This window comes from Echiichthys vipera, assembly GCF_963691815.1.
Source record: "Echiichthys vipera genome assembly, chromosome: 3".
In the NCBI taxonomy this organism is placed as follows: domain Eukaryota; kingdom Metazoa; phylum Chordata; class Actinopteri; order Perciformes; family Trachinidae; genus Echiichthys; species Echiichthys vipera.
The window spans coordinates 13,486,649-13,510,356 of NC_139828.1; the positions used below are offsets into that span (position 1 = coordinate 13,486,649).

The 23,708-nt window shown below is 40.3% G+C and overlaps 1 protein-coding gene across 1 annotated transcript in view; it reads right to left on the reverse strand.

The window, feature by feature from the left end:
- Window positions 1-14,273: 14,273 nt before the first annotated feature.
- The window catches only part of cacna1ea (calcium channel, voltage-dependent, R type, alpha 1E subunit a), a gene marked incomplete at its 3' end in the record, with an annotated part of 84,750 nt that continues 75,315 nt past the window's right edge, over window positions 14,274-23,708 (reverse strand). Inside the window, exons 37-47 of the mRNA XM_083940427.1 lie at window positions 23,028-23,155; window positions 20,840-20,936; window positions 18,641-18,746; window positions 18,447-18,554; window positions 18,184-18,284; window positions 17,050-17,156; window positions 16,779-16,947; window positions 16,252-16,380; window positions 15,863-16,010; window positions 15,029-15,210; window positions 14,274-14,804 (exon numbers count right to left, since the gene is read on the reverse strand). Coding sequence (XP_083796553.1) covers window positions 14,274-14,804; window positions 15,029-15,210; window positions 15,863-16,010; window positions 16,252-16,380; window positions 16,779-16,947; window positions 17,050-17,156; window positions 18,184-18,284; window positions 18,447-18,554; window positions 18,641-18,746; window positions 20,840-20,936; window positions 23,028-23,155 — 1,806 coding nt within the window. The remainder of the gene's footprint in view (window positions 14,805-15,028; window positions 15,211-15,862; window positions 16,011-16,251; window positions 16,381-16,778; window positions 16,948-17,049; window positions 17,157-18,183; window positions 18,285-18,446; window positions 18,555-18,640; window positions 18,747-20,839; window positions 20,937-23,027; window positions 23,156-23,708) is intronic.

Here is a 23,708-nt window from a genome sequence, read left to right on the forward strand (position 1 = left end):
TAATAAAGTATGTTGTTGGAGTTAGTTGAAAAGGATTGTCAGTGCCTACCGGCCAGGAAGATGTGAGCTTTTTATATATCTTCGTTTTCTGCAAGGATATGACAGAGAAAATATACTTTTTAAATTGTAAAACCTATTTCCCTCACAAATGATCCTCAAACTGATCTGTTTTATAAAAACTTCCAACAAGGTAATTATCAACAAAATAGCCATAATATTATTATAAGATAAGATAATGTAAAATGTTGATAAGGTTGTAGCACCTTTATCTGGTACACCAAAACTGTATTTTGCGAAGGCTCAATATACAAACAAACAAACAAACAAACAAACAAACACCCTCAATATTTAAAGTTAAACCGATTTTTGCATGTGTTTTTAGTCATTTGGAAAAGCTGTATTGGCATAATATTACATATTTCACCAGATCTAAGTTGATACACGTGTACAGTAACACTTGTGAGTGGTTATAGGGTCTAAACCAGTTTACCTTGAAAGCTTCCCACTCTTCTTCGGAGGTTTTAAATACAACAATGGCAGGCATCCCAGGAGGACCAATGGGGCCTCTATATCCTGTACGCCCGGTCCTGCCCATAACACCATGATAACCCTGAGAGGGCAGAAAACAATATGTCTCTTTGATATGGAAAACAGGAGGAGTTTAGATTACAGTGTCTACATTTTGATCAAAACTGATAGATACAAATCTGACATTTCATTAGCAACTGATAATTGAAGGCTCCATTTAGCCCATTAACCACTAGGGCGCAGAAGAACTCCACAAGAAAACAGACAAAGAGCAGCCCTGACATATAAGCTGCCTATCGAGCTCTTGAGGCTGTTGCTGTAACATTCAGCTTCAGTATAGCTGAGGTAAACCTGTGTAATCTGGAAATAAATCTTGACTCTGATTGCAGTACCCTCCGAAGCTTAAACTGTAGATGTGGTCGAAACCAACTTGCTTTGTTACTGTTCAATCAGGGCCAAGGGTGGAGGTTTTGTTGATTATCTGATGTGAAATGAAGAGGCCAATTTATGTCAAACAAATAAAGTGATGAACAATCACGAGTCCTGTATATGGAAACAGGACCATTCAACTGTTTTATGAGGGCTCATGTATTTCACTGATGAGTGATACTTGTTACAAAGAGACAGAATTTAAACCTACACAACAACTCAATGATACATTCCTCATAAACACAAATTAAATCTTGCCTGTCCAAAATGGAGTAGGAGGAAATAAATCATTTTACATTCCTACCCCTCCTCTACTATTCATATATTAATTGAATTGAATTGCAACATAATCATGCACATATACACACAATGGCACATACACAAACACATATACGATAGACATTCAAACCCCATGTGCCACTAAATTAAACCTAACCCTCATATTCTGCATCCCCTGTACCCCTGGACAATATTTTTGTACCTCTTCTTGAATTGAATAATGTGTCTGTTTTGATTTAGTTCCTCATCCAAATCATTCCACATTTTCACCCCACAGATTGAAATGCAAATTATGATCATCCTGTATGCCAAATAATAATAATAATGAATTATTTCTGGTTTTATATATTTTTTATGATGGGGTATATTACACTAAATATTTTGTAGTTGTAGGAAATAAGGATGCAGTCTTAATGTATATTAAATATATATGTAGGCTTTTAACTTTTATTGGTTCTCTTTGGCTGCACCTATGGCGATGAGCAATAACTGCAGGTGTGTTTTTGAATCTCACTTTCACTTCCCCCCGTTTCATCACCTTTAGTCATCACTCTTTTCTTTTTTTGTTCTGCCATAGCAACATTTACGTCGCATAACGGTTGCAACGGTTGCAACGGTTGCAACGGTCGCAACAGTTGCAACGGTCGCAACAGTTGCAACGGTCGCAACGCTAGCATGTACCGGAAAAGAAGTGAGTTGAGTCTATTGCGTTAGCTCGGCCTTCCCTCTCTGGCAGACCAACCACTGTTAGGTGATGTAAAATGTGTCCCTAACATGTGATTTTTCCTGTGAATGTTGCCACAGACACATTGTTATAATATCACAAATGTAGGCCAAAAGGTCTATGAAATAAAATAAATAAAAAACTTAAAGTAACTTTTTCCTGTTAATTTCAGCTAATCTGAGAAAAAATATGGCTAACCAACTAAATGTGCATCTAGCTGGCGTACACAGAGCCCACATGAGCATCATATTTGCATCATATTTTTCATAACACCTGACAAATATGGCCAAGACTACGGTTTGGGTGACCAATGTCTTGGTTTTTAAGTTAGGTGTGTTAGCCATTTATCCATTACTTGGCATAGTATTGCTCAATTTCAACTGTTTATCCTTCACTTTTAGCTTATTTCAACTGTTTATCATTTTTGTGTATTAATTTTCAGAATAAATAATCACACTACAAAAAGATGTAATACAGGTGCACAACAAAACTATCACATTAAGGCTCATCTTAAATGAGATAAACATCTCAGGGCAGTAGCACGAGTTGTTTTCCACAGTCCAAAACGTAAATAATCCGCCAACTCCCTTAGAGAAAAGCATATAGCAAATAAATAAAAAAGCAAAAAACAAACAAACAAACAAATAAATACATGGTCTTTTCATTTGTTGATGGTTTACATACAGGGGGAGCATGCCTCCAATGCTTTTCTCCCCTCTAAAAACACAATAAAATATCTCCACATACTTTCAAAAATGAGATGTTTACCCTTTAAAGTGAAGGTGAGTTTTTCCACCGCTAGTGAATCTGATAGTCCTGCTAGCCAGACACTAATACTTGGTTTAGTAGTGGATTTCCATGAAACTGTTTATCATTTACTTCTAGCTAACAATTTTAGCCATATGGGTTATCCATTACTTTTGGCTGAGGATGTCAACCATTTACCACTTGAGACTATTTATTCATAACTTGAAGATAACTATTGTAACCATTTAGCTATATATTACATTAAGCTAACTTTTTTTACATTTTATTAACATTAATTCCTAATGTTACTTTTAGCATAACCGTTTCACCTGCTCTTTTATGATTTTTAGGTTTCATTTAATACATACTTTGTCTCCTTTAGGCCCTGGTGGTCCTGGTAGCCCCGGTGGACCCTGTAACCCCTAATGAAAGAGTGAGAAGGAAGAATTAGATCTGGATAATCATCACAAACAAAAATAATAGACTGTAACCCATTAGGGCTTATTGATAAAACCTGGATGGGATAAAAAGTACACCAAGTTAAACTTTAACTGCACCTAGCCCCTAGACAGACGAAGAAATGCAGATATCCAAGGCTATTATGTGTGAGTTCTGATTAATATAATATATATATAATTCTTTTGAGAAAATAAATATGGGTACAGGTCAGGAGTGTTTGTGAACTTCTGGTTTAAACACACAAACACACACACACACACACACACACACACACACATACACACACACACACACACACACACTTGTGTGGTACTAGAATTGACACAGATATATGCTGCCACCTCAGTCATCAAATCAGCTTCAAGGTCATGACAGAAAATGAGAGTATCTTCCAAATGTGTTTAAAATGTGGTTCGTTTATGCATTTATAACATCATTTACACTCGGTCCTCAGTGTAAACACAGCTGATGTTTAAAGTGTGCCAAGACCTAAAACGCCAAAAATTAATCCCAGCTTTAATTATGAACATTTACACAGGTACAGCTAAATGTAAACAACGTCTCACCCTTTGACTTCTGATCCCAGGTCTTAGTCCTGCCCCCTGACGTCCAACTGTGTATGTAGGTGGCTGATTGGCTGCTTCAACAGTCTGCTGTGGGGATTCAGTCTCTGATTGGATGAAGGGGACTTGAGTGCTGAACTGGGAGATCCGATCAGGTGAGGACTGATTATAATCCTCAGAAATGTCAGTGTCATTATCAAAACTTTCTTTTTCTATCTGCACTTCCTCCTTCTCCTCTGACTCTATCTCATCTTCATCCGTCTCTGTGCCACCCCGCTGCTCTCCACCTGGAGGTCGTTGTTGTGGTGATGTTTCTGTTTTGAGTGAAACAGTTTGCAACCTGTCCTCCGTTTCCTCTTTTTCTTTCATCTCACTGGCTGAAACATTACCCGTCTCACCCTTCATGTTCCCTGTAGTTAATGTATCTCTGCTTTGTATGGGAGTTAGAACAGTCACGTTTGGGGCTGGACCTTTCTGAGATACAGTCAAGTCCTCAGTTACATTTTCATCCGTCTGTCTTAGGGGTTTAGCTGATGGGTCTACTGAAACTGGAGGTATAGCAATTGGTGGCGATGCCTCCTGACTCGTCTCCCATACTGCTCCTTCAGATGTTGGGTACATGCTAGAAGTGACAAACCCTGATTCTGTGATGGGGCCTGAGATAAGAGTAGATCTAGTAACAAACTGTTGCCCATTAGGGAAAGATATCTCTGTATTTGCAGTTTCTGCATCTTCTGATGACACACCTGGAGCTGTGGGGTTCTCGGGTTGAACGTTAAGGCCTGAAAAGTCTGTCTCAACACTTTCCAAGACAGATAAGACACTTGTTTTGGAGTCCTCCTTTGCTTCAAGGAACGGTTGATGAACTTGTCTTGGGTACTGAGGAGTTTGAAGTGTGTGGACAGTAGGAGTGTTGGTTATGATACTTCCCTCTGTACTCCATGGTTCCTTCATTGTCCCTAATATGTCAGGGTGCACGTTAGAAAACTGCTCATGTCCAGTCAGAGAGGGAGGCTGCGGTTCAGTATCCCCACCTTGGTTTTCTTCCTTACTCACAGCTGTTGGTTTGTCCTTTTCGCTGTTGGTTGAGCCTACAGTCTGAGTGCCTGTATCAACGTGGGGTTTCACTACAGCTTTGGTGTCCACCTCCTCTGGCTCATGATGTGACATCAGAAGGAAAGTGGTGCTCACCGGATCCAGTCTTGGTGTCACCTCGGTGGGACCAGCCTGTAGACTTGTGTCTTCAGGGGGATTTAATGGTATGGATGATACGCTGATCCCTGGCTGACTGTTCACCTCTATAGCTGCAACCTCCTGAGAAAGATTTATATAAGGGGAAATATTACCCAACATGCACTGTGTGTGCTGAACTTCACTTTGACAGTGAGAATAACAGAGATATGAGCACAGAAAGCTCTTTCAATATTTATCGGTAAATTCTCTACTGTTTAGTAATAACCATTCCCCTCAGTCCCATTATTAAAAGCTCTAAAGCAATTTCAATGACAGTTCCATTCTGGGATATGAATTAAATTAAACAACAGCAGTTAAGTTATAACAATAATTCATGCCTGGAGGTAAGGCAAGGCAAGTTTATTTGTACTACACAGGTAATTCAAAATGCTTTACATCAAAAGCATTGGAAAGAAACATATATGAAATGACATTTGAGTAATAAAAGGAAAATATCAAGGAGAAGGGGGAATTACAGTTCAGTATTGTGCTCTCTTTGGTGGTGTGAAAAGAGTCTGTGCAGAAATGTAAACACTCCCATAGAATATGCTCCTGGTGGAATCACACACAGGTATCAGGTAGAGCTGCAAACACTGGTTGGATGGATATGATGGAGTGGGGCTGGAGGAGATTATCAAAGGCCCTACACACCGTCTTGACTGTCTTAGGCAGGGCTTAATTGCCATGAATGCTGTATAAATTAAGACTAACAAAACATGCCAGGAAATGTTTGTCTTGCGGAAGAGTTCAACAGTTACAAGGACATTTTCTGTACAAAAAACCTCCATTAGCATAAAATCTTAATGCAGTGCAAACTGGGCCCAGACACATGGCATGTTGTTTACGCCCTCCGGCTAAAAAGGAGTCAGTCTTTATTTTCATGGGACTGTTTAAAATGCATTAGACTATTCTAAGAGCAAAAATAAGACTGGCCTTACCAGTCTAAATCATCTTTGTGAAACTGTTCTCTGCAGAGTTATGAATGAAAACACCTGTGTTAGTGTCCCGGGCCTTAAAAGTAGACTCATTTGGTAGGTTTAGTAATAAGATATTACACATAAAAAGCAACAAATGCTATCTTTGGATAAACACATCAGCAACAACACCAATAGATTCCTAATTAAACTGTCTGCTTTGCTTCACTGTGCCTGTGTGTAATGTTTAGAGTATGAGGAAAAAAGAGCAACAAAACAGATGTGGTCAGGACATAAAACTTGTGAGTAGAACCCAACCATTTATCAAAAAGTGTTTGTTATCTGACAGTAGTGTGTTATTTGTACCTGTGCGTCTGTCAGAGCTGAGCAGGTGCTGCTGTGATCTCGACAGTGCTGCTCTGCTGCTGAGGGATCGCCTAAGACAAAAATCATCTGCTGGATGGTGCCCTGAACCCACCACAAACACACAGAAGGTGACCATTTTAGTGAGTTTCATGCAAAACTATGGCATATAGCTTCATAGAGATTATTTTGATCATATACTGTATGTAGCTCACTGCTACAGTGTCTTTTTTTATGCTATCACCAGGGGGCAATGTGGTTAGAAACACTTTTAGAACTATACAACTTTGGTGCAAGAGATACAAAATGCATTTAAATTTAAATTATAATCACATCATCATAAATTAGAGGTGATTCTGGCTCAAATGTATGGATACCTTCTTTATTTATGAGAGGAATACTCTAGACTTATTAAATAACTAAGTCTTGTTGCATGAACTTTCTTGTGGAAAAAAATATCTAATGACCAGACCTGAAATGAAATAAGGACAAATGCATAAATTAAGTGGACTGTTTAAGTCAGTCATAAGAAAAACACGGCGAGTGACGTTTTCCACACAGCGTTTTATGAGATTTACTTGTTGATGTGAAAGTCTTGTCCTGCCTCTCGTCCTCTCACATGCACATGTAAGAAGCCCAAAACCCAGATGAAGAAATATTTGAGCTTCTGGTGAAATACCATGTAACTCACAAAGAAACGAGTGCACTGCCAATATTAATGCCAACATTTACAAGAAAACAATTCAACCCCATTAAATGCATCAGAAACGATTGATGAAGAAAAGAGAGTTGAGTGTGATTCCAAAGCTTATAACTTAATGTACTGTATCTAAGTTATACTCATCCATTTTCACAGCATATTTCCACATGGCACAAGGAAGATAAAAATCAAAATATTCCAATGCAAACTCATCTTCATCTAATTAAATACTCTGGATAAACAATAATTTTTTATCAAACCCAATTTATCTAGACATTCAAAATCTAAACAGACACATAATCCGTTTGCCGCTAAATTTGACTTTGATTTGTCAGACGGTTTGACAAATTTAACCTGAATTCATCAGCATCATTTTAACAGAGACCAACGATACAGATAATCAGACTTACGCAGCTCAGTAGCAGTAGCACCACCACAGCACCCTGCATGGCGTCTGATACAGGTAACCTCTGGACTCCTCTGACTGTAGCTGCCTTACACTCTTAAGTTCAGGGGCTGAACTTGAAACACACACACCTCCCTGGTGGACTGAGCTCAGCGCAGGCCTGGGGCTGACCACCCCCCCCCCCACACACACACACACACACACAGTACCAGACAGCCCGGTGTCCACATCTTATTACTACTGTGAACAACAACAGACACTTCGTCGTCTCCTGGGTCTGTTGCTTTACAGTAGGTGTAAGTTGTGGTCAGATGGTGAAGGTAAGACTTAAAAGAAGAGTCACTGATGTGGGCTTGGGATGAGGAAAGAGCTTCCTATCATAAGAAGCCCATCTCATCAGACTCCTTTCATCTACATTCTAGTCTTAGTCCTACTCCAACTTAACAAGTCCACACAAAAGACCTAAATTTACAGATCTGCCAGGGGTCAATATAGGACAAGTAAGAAACATCAAAAGGTTAACATGTGCTATGTTTCCTTTTTTTTGCACAAAGTTTCCCTATATGCAATGATACCATCATTAGAGGGTACATAAAGATCCTGAGATTCCAATTATTTTAAGTGATTAATTTGTAACAAACTGATGACCGTGTTATGCTTAATTTGCCATTGAACTTGACTTTACGCCCTCCCTCCTTCATCTTTTATGTCCAGGGTCAGTAGGGGAGGACTGTGACCCAGGTGAGGAATGTGACATGAAGATCAGATCAGGGCTGCTGCCCGAGGACGGTTAGGGCTTACGGTAAAGGGTGTGCGGTGAAGACGAGAAGCTCCTCCCAACAGCGTTAGGCCTAAAGTGTTGATCTGAGGTCCCAGGCCCTGACGCCAGGGGGTGCTCTCTTGTAAACAGCAGTCCAGATACAACTCCAGCCTGGACTGAGAGACAGACAGGGAGAGACTGTGCCACAATCCATCCCACAGAGGAGCGGCAGGAAACCTGTCAGACAGACCTGTGAATTTTACTGTCACATACATCAAACGTGGCCAGTGTTAAGTGTTTCAGATACTGAATCATGTTGAATCACTACCTTATAGAGCAACATATCACCAGGCAGAAAGCTGTGTTTTACTGTCCTTTCTAATTGAAAGTCTGACCAAACCCAACAGTGATGCCACAGTGCACTGACACACCCTGACGTATACTCCTATACTGGGTGAGAAATGAATCCCCTAAAGGTCAGAGTCGCGTGACTTGTCAAAAGATGAATGGGCTGAAATACTAAATAAACACCAAAACTGCACACATGTGAGAATGTCCATTATTCAACAAACAAATACCATCACCAAATTTAAAACATCACATAATCGTTTAAAAGCTAGCAGTAGATTCACTTTCAGGCTTCAGGGGATGAGTTTGGGGTGGATCAAGTTACGTAGGTGGAAATCAGTGTGCATTAATGGGAAACATAAGTGTCTGACTCTGTATGACTTCTGCTGAGTTTTTGGTGCAGGGGCCAACATTCAACCTGATATCATATATTATCTAATCTAAAAAGAGACTCAAACATACAAACGTTGTCTGTGTGTCTAATCCAGTTTAAGTGCTTATGTTTTGTGCAAATGCTGTGTGATCTGCAAAGATTATGAGTTTTGGCCCTGCACCACTCCTCACTTACTGGGACTTTGGTGAAAACACTAAAGTCTTTGGTATCTTTGAAGAAATGTGCCAGATATTGCTGTAATTCCAGAAGTGACAACATTAAAGACAACTAAAGATACTTTACACATTATACTCTGTACTACACATTCAGTGATGGATGTTTGCTTGTGTGTTTTTGTGTTTTCTCACTCATAGTGCTGTTGCCAGGCACTGATGACAGTGAAGAGTCTCCGCCCAACCTTCAGCTGAAAAAGCTCCTCCCCTTCCTGTCCTAAAATAACCAACAGCGTCGTCTCATCTGACCACCGTTGACCCAGACGCAACCTCATCAGCACACTCAGCTCATCTGGAAAACTTTCATGTAAACGTTAGCACATTCACAAATAAATGTACACATACAGAAGACTCTACCACACACACACACACACACACACACACATACACACACACACACACACACACACACACGGACTCATACACGTGCTTGCGTGCATTTTTTTACTTGATCATTTACTGGACATCGACAGATGTGAGATGAGAATAAAGGGCAGTATAGGTTTTAAACCAAGGGTTGTGGTGTCAAAGAGAGACTTAAGACTTTCCTCATAGAGAGCCGCTTCACAAGTGAATGTAAACTGTATCACAAAGCTGACAGATTCAGACGGCATTAGTACCCTGTGTGCGTTAACGTAAAAGGTCAAGTTTAACACCAAAGCCTTCAGCTAAGACACACATCATGGAAAGAAAAACCACACTAAATAAACAAGTTCACTGCGCTCACGTGTGACCTTGTCAGCTCTCTGAGAATGAACGTTTTTTTTTGTAATTAAAGATGCATTCATCTGTTTAACTTGTCTATAGTGGGACAACAGTCACTACTTAGTTTATAATGTATGCACACATTTAGCGTGATTTACAGAAGTAAAGTTAGTGTAAATTGTAAATGTGTTACAAATTTTGTGTGTCCAAAAAGAAATTTCAGTCAAAAGCAACTAGACTTGGTTGGTTTGTCTAGACAAAGTCCAGTTGCTTTTGACTGAAATTGCTTTGGGGATAACGATGACCTGGACAAATGAGAATATTCACAGGCAAATGTTGTGTGGTTTTCAACATATTATTTGCATTTGAATCATGAAAACACTGATGGACAATGAATAACAATTTAGACCTACTGTCTTAGTTATAAATATATATAATGTAATAGCTGTTAAGACTGGTGAGGTAAGACTACTATGTAAGTAAGGGATTATTAATAGAAAATAACAAACGAGTGGCTGTGAGATGACTTCCTGTTGAGAACTTGTGGACGTGACTCAATGAAAACAAAACCCTACCCACTAACTGCAAAATATCCACTGAGGTAATGCAGTAGGTTTTTACATTAGCTCCTATGTTGAGCCCATTTAGTAATACATACAGAGGGCCGAATGCTGTTGCAGTTGGTAGGGACAGTGTGGCATATTGTCCGATCTGATATGCGGGACATCCTTGGTCATCTCCTATTGTTGAGACATTGAAATGTGTGGCTGACTGCAGGTCCAAGAGCTGTAATAGATCCACTTCTGCAAACACACAAAATAAATAATTATTCATATTATTGATCAGTTATGCGCTATCTGACACTAAATGCAATAATTTCTAACAAGATGCGCAGAATTCTGCACTGTATTATTTACCAAAAAAAGTCAATTACATTTTTTGCTGACTTATAAACACAGCAGAAAATGACTTTGATATACACAGATTATACAAAGATTTTGGGCTTAGGGCACTTACTCAAAATGGTTTGTGCAGAATGTGTGGGTGTTGTTGGGTGCTTTACACCTCGTAAGGACAAATCAATAAGTTGCAGTTTTTTTCTTGTGGGCATATTCATTTGGAATTTGAAAATTTTAATTATGAAGGCAACAACTTTACTAGATTATGCAGAAATCAAAACAAAATGCAGCACTCTTGACATCAATCTGCTGCGGCTGGATTATGTAACGTGTCGTAACAGATTTTTTGACCTCAGAAATGATATGTGGTGGATGAGTAATGCTTCCAGGCGATTTCTTGTCAGAGTTCCCCAAAATGTTAAATTGTAAATCACTGCTTCTGGGCTTCTGTGTAAATATTGAATTCACACAGCACAAATTCCCCACACACAGCCATTAGGAATGTACCTCATCCTAAGTTTGCTTACCTTTCACGCCTGCAAGTGTCACATTTCCTCTGTCCCTCCCTTGATCCTTTGCTTTAGGGTGGAGATGAAGTGTGCTAACTTCCTGAGACAGACTGTTTGGTTTCACGAAAAACAAACACACTTGAACCCAGAGCACCGATAGCAAAGATGAGCTTGGCATCATGTCCTCAGTAGACTGCAGAGAAAGAAATGCTGCTGGAAGAACATCTCAGCTGCTGGTAGACATGGACCAGAGGGCCGGGCCTAACTGGCATCTCTGTCAGCTCATGTTCTGATCTCTCAAGGGAAAACTGGATATCTCACCTACGTCTCTGCTCTGTTTCCAGAGCCTTGAAACCTTTGCACCTGGTTATTTGTGGAATATGTGAGCATACACACAGAAACACACGTTCCAAGAGGAGTCAACAGGTTCATTGAAAACCATAAAATATCAGACTATTATGGAATTATGTGCAAATGAAGCATCAACTTGTGTTATTTATTATGGCTTCTTGACTGCAATGCATTACATTAAAGTGTGTAAGTACAGTAAAATCAAAAGGAACAATGAGTAGACATAAGTGCTGCAGAAAAATTCCATCAAGTGCAGCATTTATTGGAGGCTTTGTTTACCTATCATTCTCATTTTTAGGTTCAGGTAGCACCTCAACCTGCTTTATAAAGGATATTGGACATTTAAATATATTTCTTTCATTTTTTATGTGTGCTTATGTGTTGGTATCAAATTTCTAAAGGCCAGTAAACCCTTAAGGATGTTACTTAGTGTAGAAAACTGGCTTTAAAAACTGCTATTGCTAAGTATACAGTAGTAGGAGTTTAAAGGCGGATGTACTAATTTCCTGTCATCTCTGTCAAAACTCTAATAAAAGCAAACATGTATGTATATATATATATATATATATATTAATATATTCATTTGCATATAAAGGTCATACAGTATGAGTCAGTACAAGGGATCTCTCTTTAATAGTCCTTTGAACAGATATGTAAACACTTCTTTTGTTAAAGTCATAGACAGGCATCATGATTCAAATAAATATAAACGGTGCAATCAATTAAACATGGATTTATTTTGTCCAGTTTATACTACATATTTACCAGAAAACTTCTCTATCTATGAAATCCAGGCTTGGTAGGGAACTCTTTGGGCGAGCTTCCCCAGGCACAGATTAGGTTGTTCTGTACAGAGACAGACATCGAGGTTAAATCCTAGGCTGCATTGTACGTGAAGCACAGTCCTATAAACTACAGCCTTAACCTAACCTGTATACCGTGTGAATCGAGCCTCGTAGTCGACACACTTCAAAGGAGGTTTCTCTGCTAAAATACATTTTTTTTTCAGTCCAGGACTTCCTGTTTGGGACTCCAGCAGATGAGTCCTCAGTCCAGATAAGTCCTGTGTTCACATTTCAGAAACATGTCAAACTCAACATATTACATTAACACAACAGCACATTATATATATATATATATATACATCTTATTTAAGGGGAACAATAAATGGTCAAAAGTTGGAATGTTGAAAGATATCGACAGTGGATGTCGGGACTGAAAAAGCAGTTCCCTGCCTGCTTAATATCATGGACACATTAAAATAAGAACAATCAGGTAGCTCAAAAACACACATCTCTCGCACGTTTATCTTTGTCACCGTTATCATGCATGTGGAAATTACTCTGACTATGGATCACAGAAAATATAACGCTTGTTTCTACAGACCAAAACGTAGGCTCCAGTGTGACAGAAACAACGCGGCAGTTAACATATAGACAAACCATACTGTGCCTGTCATTCCTCTTTAGTAAAAGCATCCATGTTGCATCACATGTAAAAAGGATATTATTTTCTCATTATCACATGAAAGAAGGCAACCCATTCTGAAGAAGACACGTCCCTGGCTCTATGTACCGGAAGAAAACGGCTTTAGGAACTTCTCTGACATGACATCAACAGCACAGAAACGTGAAGAAGGAACATCCATTTGCTTTCACACAGGCTGTCTGTCCTACAGATGGTTGTACCTCAGGCCAAAGCTGTTATAGTCCATCGATAGTAGATGCAGACCACTGGGTCGGTGCGAAATCTCTGCCGATCCGGTCTCGACATCTTGATATCATGCTAACTTATCTGTAAGAAACACTTCTAGTCCTTCTGATTTTCTTCACTTTGGGTCCAATGATTATGGTAATATATTACAAAGTCAGTGGTCCAGTATCCTGAGACAAAGCATCTCCATTTCTGTAATTCGTCCAAGATCTTTAGCGTCTTTTTCCCACCACAGAGCTGACATAAACCTGAACTTGAAGGTACACTGTCATTGTTTTCACACAAGGGCAGAAAAATAAGAAGTATTTCTCATTTTTAAGGTCTGGAACATGATTTCTTGTATTAAATATCTATTGATTAGTGACGGCCCCATGAACCATGTGGATACTCTTGCTGTAAACGGGAACTAGTATGTTTAATGGTTGGTTGCCAGGTGTTAACTGGCAAAAGTCTGACTGAATAAACCCCTGTTTCAATGCTACTCTTACAGCTATGCACAGTCAAGACTAACATCGACCCTCTTAAATGATCTGAACATAACCAAAAGCTAAAATACATTCATCGTATAACATTTTTACATGCTACCTCTATGTTTACCTACACAAAACGCACTTAGATCATTTTCTTCACCTCACCATACTTTGTTCAAATAACAATCAAAACACTAACATATGTGGGAAGGCGTGGCAATACTTGGGTTTGCCTGCAGTGTTTTATACAGTCAGTCTCTGCTGTTCTCTGGATTTGGCAACTTTTCTCTATTGAGAGCACGCACACACACACACACACACACACACACACACACACACACACACACACACACACACACACACACACACACACACACACACACACACACACACACACACACACACACACACACACACACACACACACGTTGCAGACAGACAACCAAGTATCCAGATAAATAGCAGTGGAGTTCAGTCCTGCCTGTTATGCTACTGGTACTGAGAATACAAGTTCTCAGAGCCACAGAGGTGCCCAGTTGCTCTATGCAGCCTCTTCGTCTCTGGTTTTTAGCAGCGGTCGTCCTCGTCTGTGTCACTTAATAGCTCGCTGGCTCCAGCCGGACTCGCTTGGCTCAAATGCTTCTGGAAGTGCCCGTTAGGAACCTGCCAGGAGTGTCTGAGCTGAGGAGCAGAGCTTATGGCGTTGGCCCCTCCCAGGCTGGTTGCTATGGCAGTCTCAAAAGTAAGGGTCTCCTGCCCGTCGCCTGCCTCTCCACCGCCGGTGTCCTCATGGAATGGGAGGTAGGGCTCTGAGATGTAGCGGTGAGGAGATGGGTTGCTTGGTCCTGAAACCTGACCTCCGGATGACCCCTGACCTGCAATTAGGGGGCCGCCCTCCTTGGAGCCACCAGCTCCATCCTGAGGCTTGGTCTGTCCCTCAGAGGAGGCAGTTGGTGCGGGAGAGGTGTGGGCTTGGCAGACCAGAGGGGAGTAGGAGATGTACGGCCGAGGGCGAGAGGGTGTCTGCGGCAGCTGGCGCCGATTGCGAGGAGTACTGGACTCTGAGGCTGAATGGGCAGGGCTGCCTGATATGTTCACCTGCAAACAACATAGTGACAGTTATCGACTCCTACAGATTCAGCTATTATCCTCCTGCAACAGAGACAAAGCACGGCTGGTTTTCTTCCAGGTGGTTCACTGGATTAATTTCCAATCACAGGTACAGTTCCTTATTTCATCATGTGATACAAACCAGCATGACTTTGGGTTACAAAGACTGAAACGGGTGCTTTAGTGTGTAATTTACCTTGCTATACCCCTACCTGTCTCTGTAAGGTGTGTGTGCGTCCTTCACTAGGTGATCGGGACTGTCTCCTTTCACGTGATGGCTCGCGGCTTCGCTCCTCAGAGTTGCAGCGGGATACATCAGGAGACAATAGGTGGCGCCGTTCCTTTGATCTTCCTCTCTCATGACTGCTTGTGTCTTTGTGGTTGATTCTAGGACCTAAGAGGTGTGTAGCATGCAGTAAGTCAATAAGAAAAGAATTCAAAAGAAATAAAACCACTTCAGTTTTAGGTCAGAGTAAAGGAAAACATCATTATGAATATCCCAGCGTAAAATCCAGTTTAAAGGCCCAATCTGTATTTTTACCATTTAATTATAGATACAATGGTATAACTTAAGGAAATTGCAGGGATTATGCTCCTAAAACTAATTCTAACAATATCAGGTCAAGGCTGACATTCAAATACTTACTTCAGATAATATGTACCTCAATGTCCTTCTTAAACACATCAAACACTTGACATTACTCCCCCATTTTTGTTTGATTTAGAAAATACTTTCAATTTGCATAACCAGCTGTACACATCCAAAATGTGTACTTCAGGAGCCATGAGAAATCAAATTTCTGTTAATGATACTGTTTCATGTTGTTGATTTAATATAAAAAAGACTCAATGTTCATTATGTAGCAAGAGATTTCTAGTCAATCCTTAAGGTCATTGCAACTAAAATGTAGTGATTTCAAAGTATTTGTAGTTACAGGGTTGCAGCAGATGTTGTAAATGTATTCAGCCCATTTTACTTCTATGACTTCTAAACATTGCTATGAATATGTATCAGACTATAGGAGGTGTGATGTGTGTTCAGTGACCTCTGTAGCTCTTCTGGCGAGGCCTGTATGAGCCGTCAGGACTGACTCTCTCCAGAGAGTGTTGCTCCTGCCAGAGGCCGTTCACACACTGGTCTCCGATGGTGGAGAAGGAGCGCTTCATCAGCTTACTGTCTGCTGACATCCCAGGCTACACACACATCGAACAACCAGAGGAGGAATCACTTAAGTAACTGTGAATAAAACCTAATCAGCACATATACTCAAACACACTCATGCCTATAGGCATATAAACTATAGATCACATTATGTGCTGAGAAAACTTTAGAAACAAATGTTATGCATTTCAATTGTTTTATAAAACACTTTCTAATGCAAGATTTGTTAGGTACTGAATATGGGTTTGAATAAAGGCTATTACTCTTTATTACCGGTGGATCAACAGCGAGTCTGGGCATGGAGGAGGCTCTGATGGATGAGGTTCGCTGAGGCGATTTAATAACTGCTGGGTCCTGCCTGGCCTGCTGCATCACTTGGTTATACTCCACCACGTCTGGCACCTACACAAATACCACAGAAAAAAGGTGGTGTGGTGGTTAGCACCGTCGCCTCACAGCAAGAGGGTTCCTGGTTTGAATCCCAACTCCCTTCCGTGTGGAGTTTGCATGTTCTCCCTGTGTCTACGTGGGTTTTCTCTGGCTTCCTCCAAGACATGCATTAATTGATTACTCTAAATTGCCCGTAGGTGTGAGTGTGAATAGTTGTCTATCTCTGTTTGTCTGTATATTCCCTGCGATAGACTGGCATCCTGTCCAGGGTGTACCCCGCCTCACGCCCCGATGTCACCTGGGATCGGCTCCAGCCCCCCATGACCCCAATAGGGACAAGCGGTCGAAGATAATAACAAGAGGGTGGCTAATGCCATTAATGGACTTCACTAGTTGCTGACAATGATTACCAGTGTGTGTAAATGATGGTGGTGGTGATGTGGGTGGTGGTAGGGGTGGTAGGGTGAACGGTAATCATCGTCATCCTCCTCCTCCTTCTCCTCCGTGGAGCGGGACATCGGCTGCAGGAACATCTCTTGTGGCGAGATGGGGCTGAGTGCCAAGAAACCTCCTCTGGTGCTGAAGGAACACACACACACACACACACACACAGAGAGAAAACTAGATAACCACAAGCCAATATAAAAAACTGTGTGAGGAAAATTAAAGTTGAATAATTACAGAGCAGATCCGGCACTGTGCCTGAGGAATGAAAGGGATTTGGCGTTGCATAGGATTTCTTGAGGCAGAGAGGAGGCATCCATACGTTGGAACATAGGAGCATGTTTCTGTGGAGAAATAAACAAACACGGGAGGAGATGGGAAATTAAAAACAAATAAGCTCCTATAATTACAACATGGACATGGATTAATTTAAAACTGACTAGGCTGCTGTTCAAACAATTCCCAGACTAGACTTTGAACGAAACAGGTATGCACATCAGTGGTTGCTTGGTGCTTCGTAGGAATCATTTTTTATTTAGTTGTTCTTGCAAAATTGTGTATTCTTTCTATGTTTTTTATGTGTATATTTGTATATTTGTATTCACTCTGAGCAAAATCACCAGGTCAAATTCCTGGTATGTTATCTTCTTACATACTTGGCAATAACGTTGATTCTGATTCTGATTTCTCTCTTTTTTTCCACATTTTTGCAGAAATTCTTTATTTTGGGACAACAGTTTATATTACAAAACATACATGACAGTGCCTGACAGTCATCTCTGCGCTGAGCGGACAGGATTATACGGACGCGGTGGATATTTTCATGATAAACAACAAGCTCTAGGTGCACGCAGAGGCGCATTTTCTTTCTAAAACCGGATGATTTATGTTGTTCCATCAGAGCATAGTGTTGGTTTCAGTGAATACGATCAAACAAATGTTGCAGACTGCATTTTTAATAAACACATTTTATTGTGAGTGCTTTTAACAAGGGGAATATATAAAAATACAAAAATATATGCCAGTGATTGGCTTCGCGAAACCCAGTGTCCAACATTTAGTATCCCCTCCAATGGGAATATATTTAACCCAAAATTTGTAATAATAAACAAGAAAAACTTTTTTCCCTTTTTTTTTTACTCTCTTTTCTCGGTTCCTTTTCTACATTTACATCTTTACATTTTCTTCATATATACTTTGAATCATTTTGTTTTAATCTAATTGTAATTATATTATTATTATTATTATTATTATTGGTTACTTAAGTTCTTAATCAAATGTATCAATATTATGACGTTAGGATCATGGGGTTGCAGGGACATACAGTCGCAGTAAGGGCTCAATAAATAAAGAGTATTTTAAAAAAATGACCTGTTCCTCCAGTTGCTGTCGGAGCTTCTTGGCCTTGCTCTGCTTGTAGTAGTCCATGATCATCATGGCGGCATAGATCTTCCCAATGGTCATGTCACTGGCTGAAAAAGGAGAACGCATCAGACCATAGACCTGATCTTTCAAAAGTACACCATCAAATGAAATACCATTTACCACTACGACTACTATGATAGCAAAAATGTATATCTTCCTTTTCACTGATATATGAACGAGTGTGCTGTTAGGTTGCAGGCTGGTATCACCTTTGTGAATGGGAACCAGCAGGTCCAACGTCTTCTGAGAGAGATGCGGCCAGATGACACCGATCTCCTTCTGCAGGTCCAGGTCCATCTGATTTCTATCCTCCCCTCCTGGAGATTAAAAAAAAACATTAAGTGTAATTTAATGAGTTTTACATCGCAGTGAATGTGTGTCTGTAAGGTTCTGATGCTCTAACCTCTGGCTATCTTGACCTCCAGGGCGGTGCGGATGAGGGCCATGAGGGTGGAGGTGAAGTGGACGGACATGTCGTCGTCCACAGGCATGTTCATCAGGACTAGTCTCTGATGGCCGCAGAGAGAGCATCATAGTCAGACACAATCCATCACGCCAACAAACAAGTATACAATGAAAAAGTGGAAGTCCAGAGTGGCTGTGGTGTATCATGATGTTTTCAAGTTCTCTTTTCTTCCGGTTTTAATGACTTAATATTCTCGTCATAGTTGATTATGAATTGATTATTAATATTCTTATTATCTCAAGGTAACTAATCACAGTTGTGTGATACTTATTTTTCAAAGCCTGTCATAGTTGATTCATTCAGCTTACAGACTTGACAATGAAAAGATTTTACAAGGTCGGTCACATAGGATTGCCGTTTTTTTACTCTGTTATAAAACAAACATCTGAATATGTTTGAGCTTTGTAGAAAAACAACAAGCTGGAACACCAAAAGTGAGTTTAGCTACTCACCCAGAAATCTGTTACAGAGATAAATAGATAATCAAACTATAATTTCAGGGCAACTAGCTTGAAAAAATGATGAGCAACCAGGGCCTTTCTGGACACCATTAAAAAAGAAAAAATGGCCACTTCAATTATTACTTCATGTAGCATAGTTTGCTTTGTTTAAAATTTAAACTTTGAGTTTAGACTACACTGATAAATACAGAAGGCTGGAGAGGACACACTTTTAAAGGTTGAATATGTAGAATAAGCAGAAAACCGCTATCTAGTGTCTCAAGACAAAAAAATAGAAAAAAAAAATAATTCCAGCAGTCCGGTTGCCAGGTTCGTCAGACCCGGTCCAGTAGCCTTCAGGGGCCAGGAGTGTGTTTGAGCCTGTTTGAACCCATCTCCTCTGGCAAATCACACCATAAGAACAAATATTGCAGAGGAGTTTGATTGACAGTTACCGTTAACTGTTACAGCTAAGTAATCATGAAAGTTAGCTTACCGATCAAGGAGAAACGTAACCATTTGGGTGTGCATTTTAATGCCGTTGAACTCCTTTATCTCAGTCCATCGACCTACGTGTATTTACTCTCATTTTTTCCTGTCTCCGGTCACTCAGCTGCTGGGACAAATAACGTCCCCCTTCGCTGTGGCACCTTTCAGGATTGGCAAACTCCATTTTACCCAGTGCCAGCCTACAGTAGCTGCACCGAACAACAGACAACCCTGGCAACCCACAATAACGGCTGCAATTGGCTGGTACAATGTAAACAGAATTAGTAATTTCTCAAACCCGTCAAATTTTTTTTTAAATTATTAATTCAGACTAAATATATATTTTTATGGAAAAGCAATACTTTCATTCTGTACCTCTCAAAATGCCCTGTGGGTGTATTCTTTGAAACAAATAAATGGCTTTTAATAAAGATTCTACAAGTTCAACCTTTAATTATTTACTTGTTCTTGTTTCAAGACACAAGATGCAGTCATTATGATGATCACAAGAAAACGGTTTTGACAACTTGTTACGTTAAATGTAAATTTTGCAATCTAGGCAAAAGACTCTGAGGTCAAATTAAAAAACCGTGGACACAAAAAATGCCTTCTCCCGGCCTTCTGTAAATCGGGGTCCAAACAGTGTTTGCTGTTTATCCAGTGCTATAAAATACAATAATACTCATACAACACATTCTGCAGTAAGAAAACAGTGTTCAACGGCGATGGCGCATGCTGGCAGGCTCACAACCACCTACAACACACACACACACACACATCTTCATTTTACACGCAAGATGCAACAATGGGCTGTGGCAGGAGGCGCATGCAGACAAGTTAATGTAAGAATCAGAGAAGTATGAAAGACATGAGGACATTTGACAGCAGACTTCTTGATTAAGAAGATTTAGCATGTAGATGTTTGACAACTTTCTGATTAAAATTCTCTAACTGGCTTAATAAATAAACTCAACCAAGACTTGTTTGTCAGATTACAGCAAACAGATAATGACGCCTTTTTTCTGTCAAGATGCAAAGCAAAACAAATCATTACCGTAGCACAAATCATCTGCCAATGGCAAAACACTAGAAACTTCAACAAGCATAACCAACAGGTAAAAAAAAAAAGAGCTTCAACAGTGCCTGTCCTTGTTGATTAAAGTATGAAGGCAGTGGCTGTTAGGCTCTAGCCTAGTGTTTAGTCTACCTTATATGCCACCTTGGAGGGGCATTTCTTGCCCAGGCCAAGAGGTGGCGACATGTTGGTCAACATCTCATACATGTCAGTGTAATGGATACGACCACTGGGGGCGCCAGGTAGCCATGAAGATGGGGGTGAGAAAGGGGGGAAAAGAAGAAGGGATAGGAAAGAGGGGAAGGAAGGGAGAGAGATGATGTTGGAGGTGGAGGAGAAATTGAATAATGGTGGAGGAGTGAGGGAGTGCGTTTCCCAAGGGATGGAGGGGGGAAAGAGCCCAGGATGGTGTGGAGGATAAAAGAGAGAAACAAGAATGGAGGAGATACAAGAGAAAGGATTATTTCAAGGCATCACACAGGAGTAGGGAGTTAAGTAGGAGAAAATAAAACAGGTTGTATACTTTCTATGCTGCCAGCAGGGCATAGAAATCTGGGAAAGGAGAAAACCTCAGACAGGATGAGCAAAGGAATGACAGCCTCATTGGATCTGGTATATATATCAAATATTTACGTTATGCAGCATTGTATGTGTGTATGTATGAGAGAGACAACTACAAACATCGTTAAACCAGATCCAAAAGATAGAAAGAGACAGGTTTCCCCCAAATTGCTCTACAACTGCAAATTCAAATAATCTAAAGTATGTTAACTTAGAACCTGAATGAGGGATGTCCTGTTCCTTAGTACCCTGAGACTCAGGTGTCATCATTCTTTGACCTAAGAGACACACCCCTAAAGGGTTAAGCAGGTCGGTGACAGCCAAATAAAGGCAAGGAAAGGAGGGATAGGAGGAGGAGGTCAGGAAGGGTCCCACACGAAAGAGGCAGAGGGGTTTGTTGATATGGGGGAACCAAACCTTGCATGCCACCCTGTGTGGGCAGTTCTTTCCAAAGCCCAGAGGAGGTGAGATAGTGCGTACAACTTTGTACATCTCCTTATAGTGGAGCCTACCACTGGAAAGAACATACATGTCTTTAGTTGTGTGTGTCATTACAGCCTTGTTCTGTGGGCAGGGTGAAGCCCTAACAAAAGCTCTCTCCTCTTGTCCTCAAAAGAGCAGTTTCAGGACATTATCACAGCATTAAATCAAACATTTTGTTTCATCTGTAGTGTCACATGTAAAAGTATTTTAGCAATACATTGCCATTATTATTAGTTTCTAAAACAATGCTGAAACTCTGGGCATGGTTACCAGAAGCTGTTATCAGTAGTTCAGATGCTGTTAAACGTGCTAGACAGACACCCCAAAATAGCTTTTTACATCCACAATTAGATACAGTGTCATCAGAGTGCTGCAGGGATGGCGTATTTTTGTCGGGCAAGCAAGAAGTTAGCATCGCCCTGATTCTTTCGACAAAAATCCACAGGGACTTTGCTATTGGATTTTTGCAGAAAATTAGCCCTGTAACACACAAAAATTGATGATACTAGCATATTGATCTTCCCTAAATGAAGCAGAAAGCTCATGTTCCACCACGGTCCCATGAGTTTAACATATGGTTGCGCTTTATGGCCAAAATGTTCTATCCCGATATACTTCACACTTCATATCTCAGTATCAACATATGTCACCATATATCATGTTTTCTGGTAATTTGATGAATACATTGTCTATATGAAACAACCACATGGTAAAGCCCATTGTTGTATACTCTTGTGTGAATTAAATACTTGACAAATGAAAAGTATTTTCTTATTTTTAGTGATTAATTATAAACATAACCTGCAAGGATCACAAGGTAAAGAGTCATCCAACTCACGTTAATATATTGCCTGACTTCAGCATGAGCACCACTAATGTAATGTCCCCGACAACCTATGTAGTCTCATTTAGCAACTTTTTAAAGACATGTTACAGCTTCAACATATGTTAAAATCTCTTAAATGTTTTTTTTGACGCAACTAAAAACACATTTTTAAAAACACTGACTTCGAGATGAGGGAACCAGAATTGCAAAAGTGCAAACTAATTTCCAGATTTTAGGACACATTCCTGCAGCACTGTTTTGTTGTGATGTTAAATGTGGAGTACCTCTTCAGTCCATCTATATATGTAAGTATGTGAAGCTGATTTAGTCTATATTTATATTTTACTACATGACTGCAGTAAAAATCATTGACATCACTGAAAACGGCAGCATTTGTATGTGCACAGCTGCACTTTTGATGAAATGTCAGTTTAGCATAAAGACACTGACCAGGCGGCACGGTCATACTCCCCCCAGATACGGACAAACTCATCCAGGTGGTGAGGACCCAAGATGGACGAGTCTCTCGTTAGATACTCAAAGTTATCCATGATGACAGCCACAAACAGGTTCAGCATCTGGACAGGAGACAAACAGTAGAGGAAAAGGAGAAGCCATGAAATGTATTTATATGAGGATGGAAAGTGCTTGAGGGGAAAATATCAGCGTAGCACTTAAAATAAGAACAGTTGCTCTTACTGAGAAAAATAACCACGATAAATATAATTTAATTTCTCTATTTTGTGCCTCCTCCACTCCTTTCTCTTCAGTAATCCTGCCTTGTGACCCAGAAATCTATCTTAGTGTAACCTAAATTGTATCTCGAGTAGAGAGGTGGCTTGCTGCAAGAGGCTACAAGCGAGGAAGCACAGGTGTCTCCTTTGTGGAAGTCTTTTCGTCATTCGTGACGTATAACAGAGGCGTGACACAGCTGGAATATACAAACCATGGCAGCTGTGCGCCACATGTAATATGATGTATATTACAATATAATATAATGAAGGCTTTGAAGCATCGATGTCCTCATTTTGTTAAATGCATGTTGCCTCAGCTCCTCTCTCCTTGTATCTCTTTATCGCCTCCCCCGTTCGCATTTCAGGTGGGAGGGACTAAGATGCCAGGAGAGGAGGC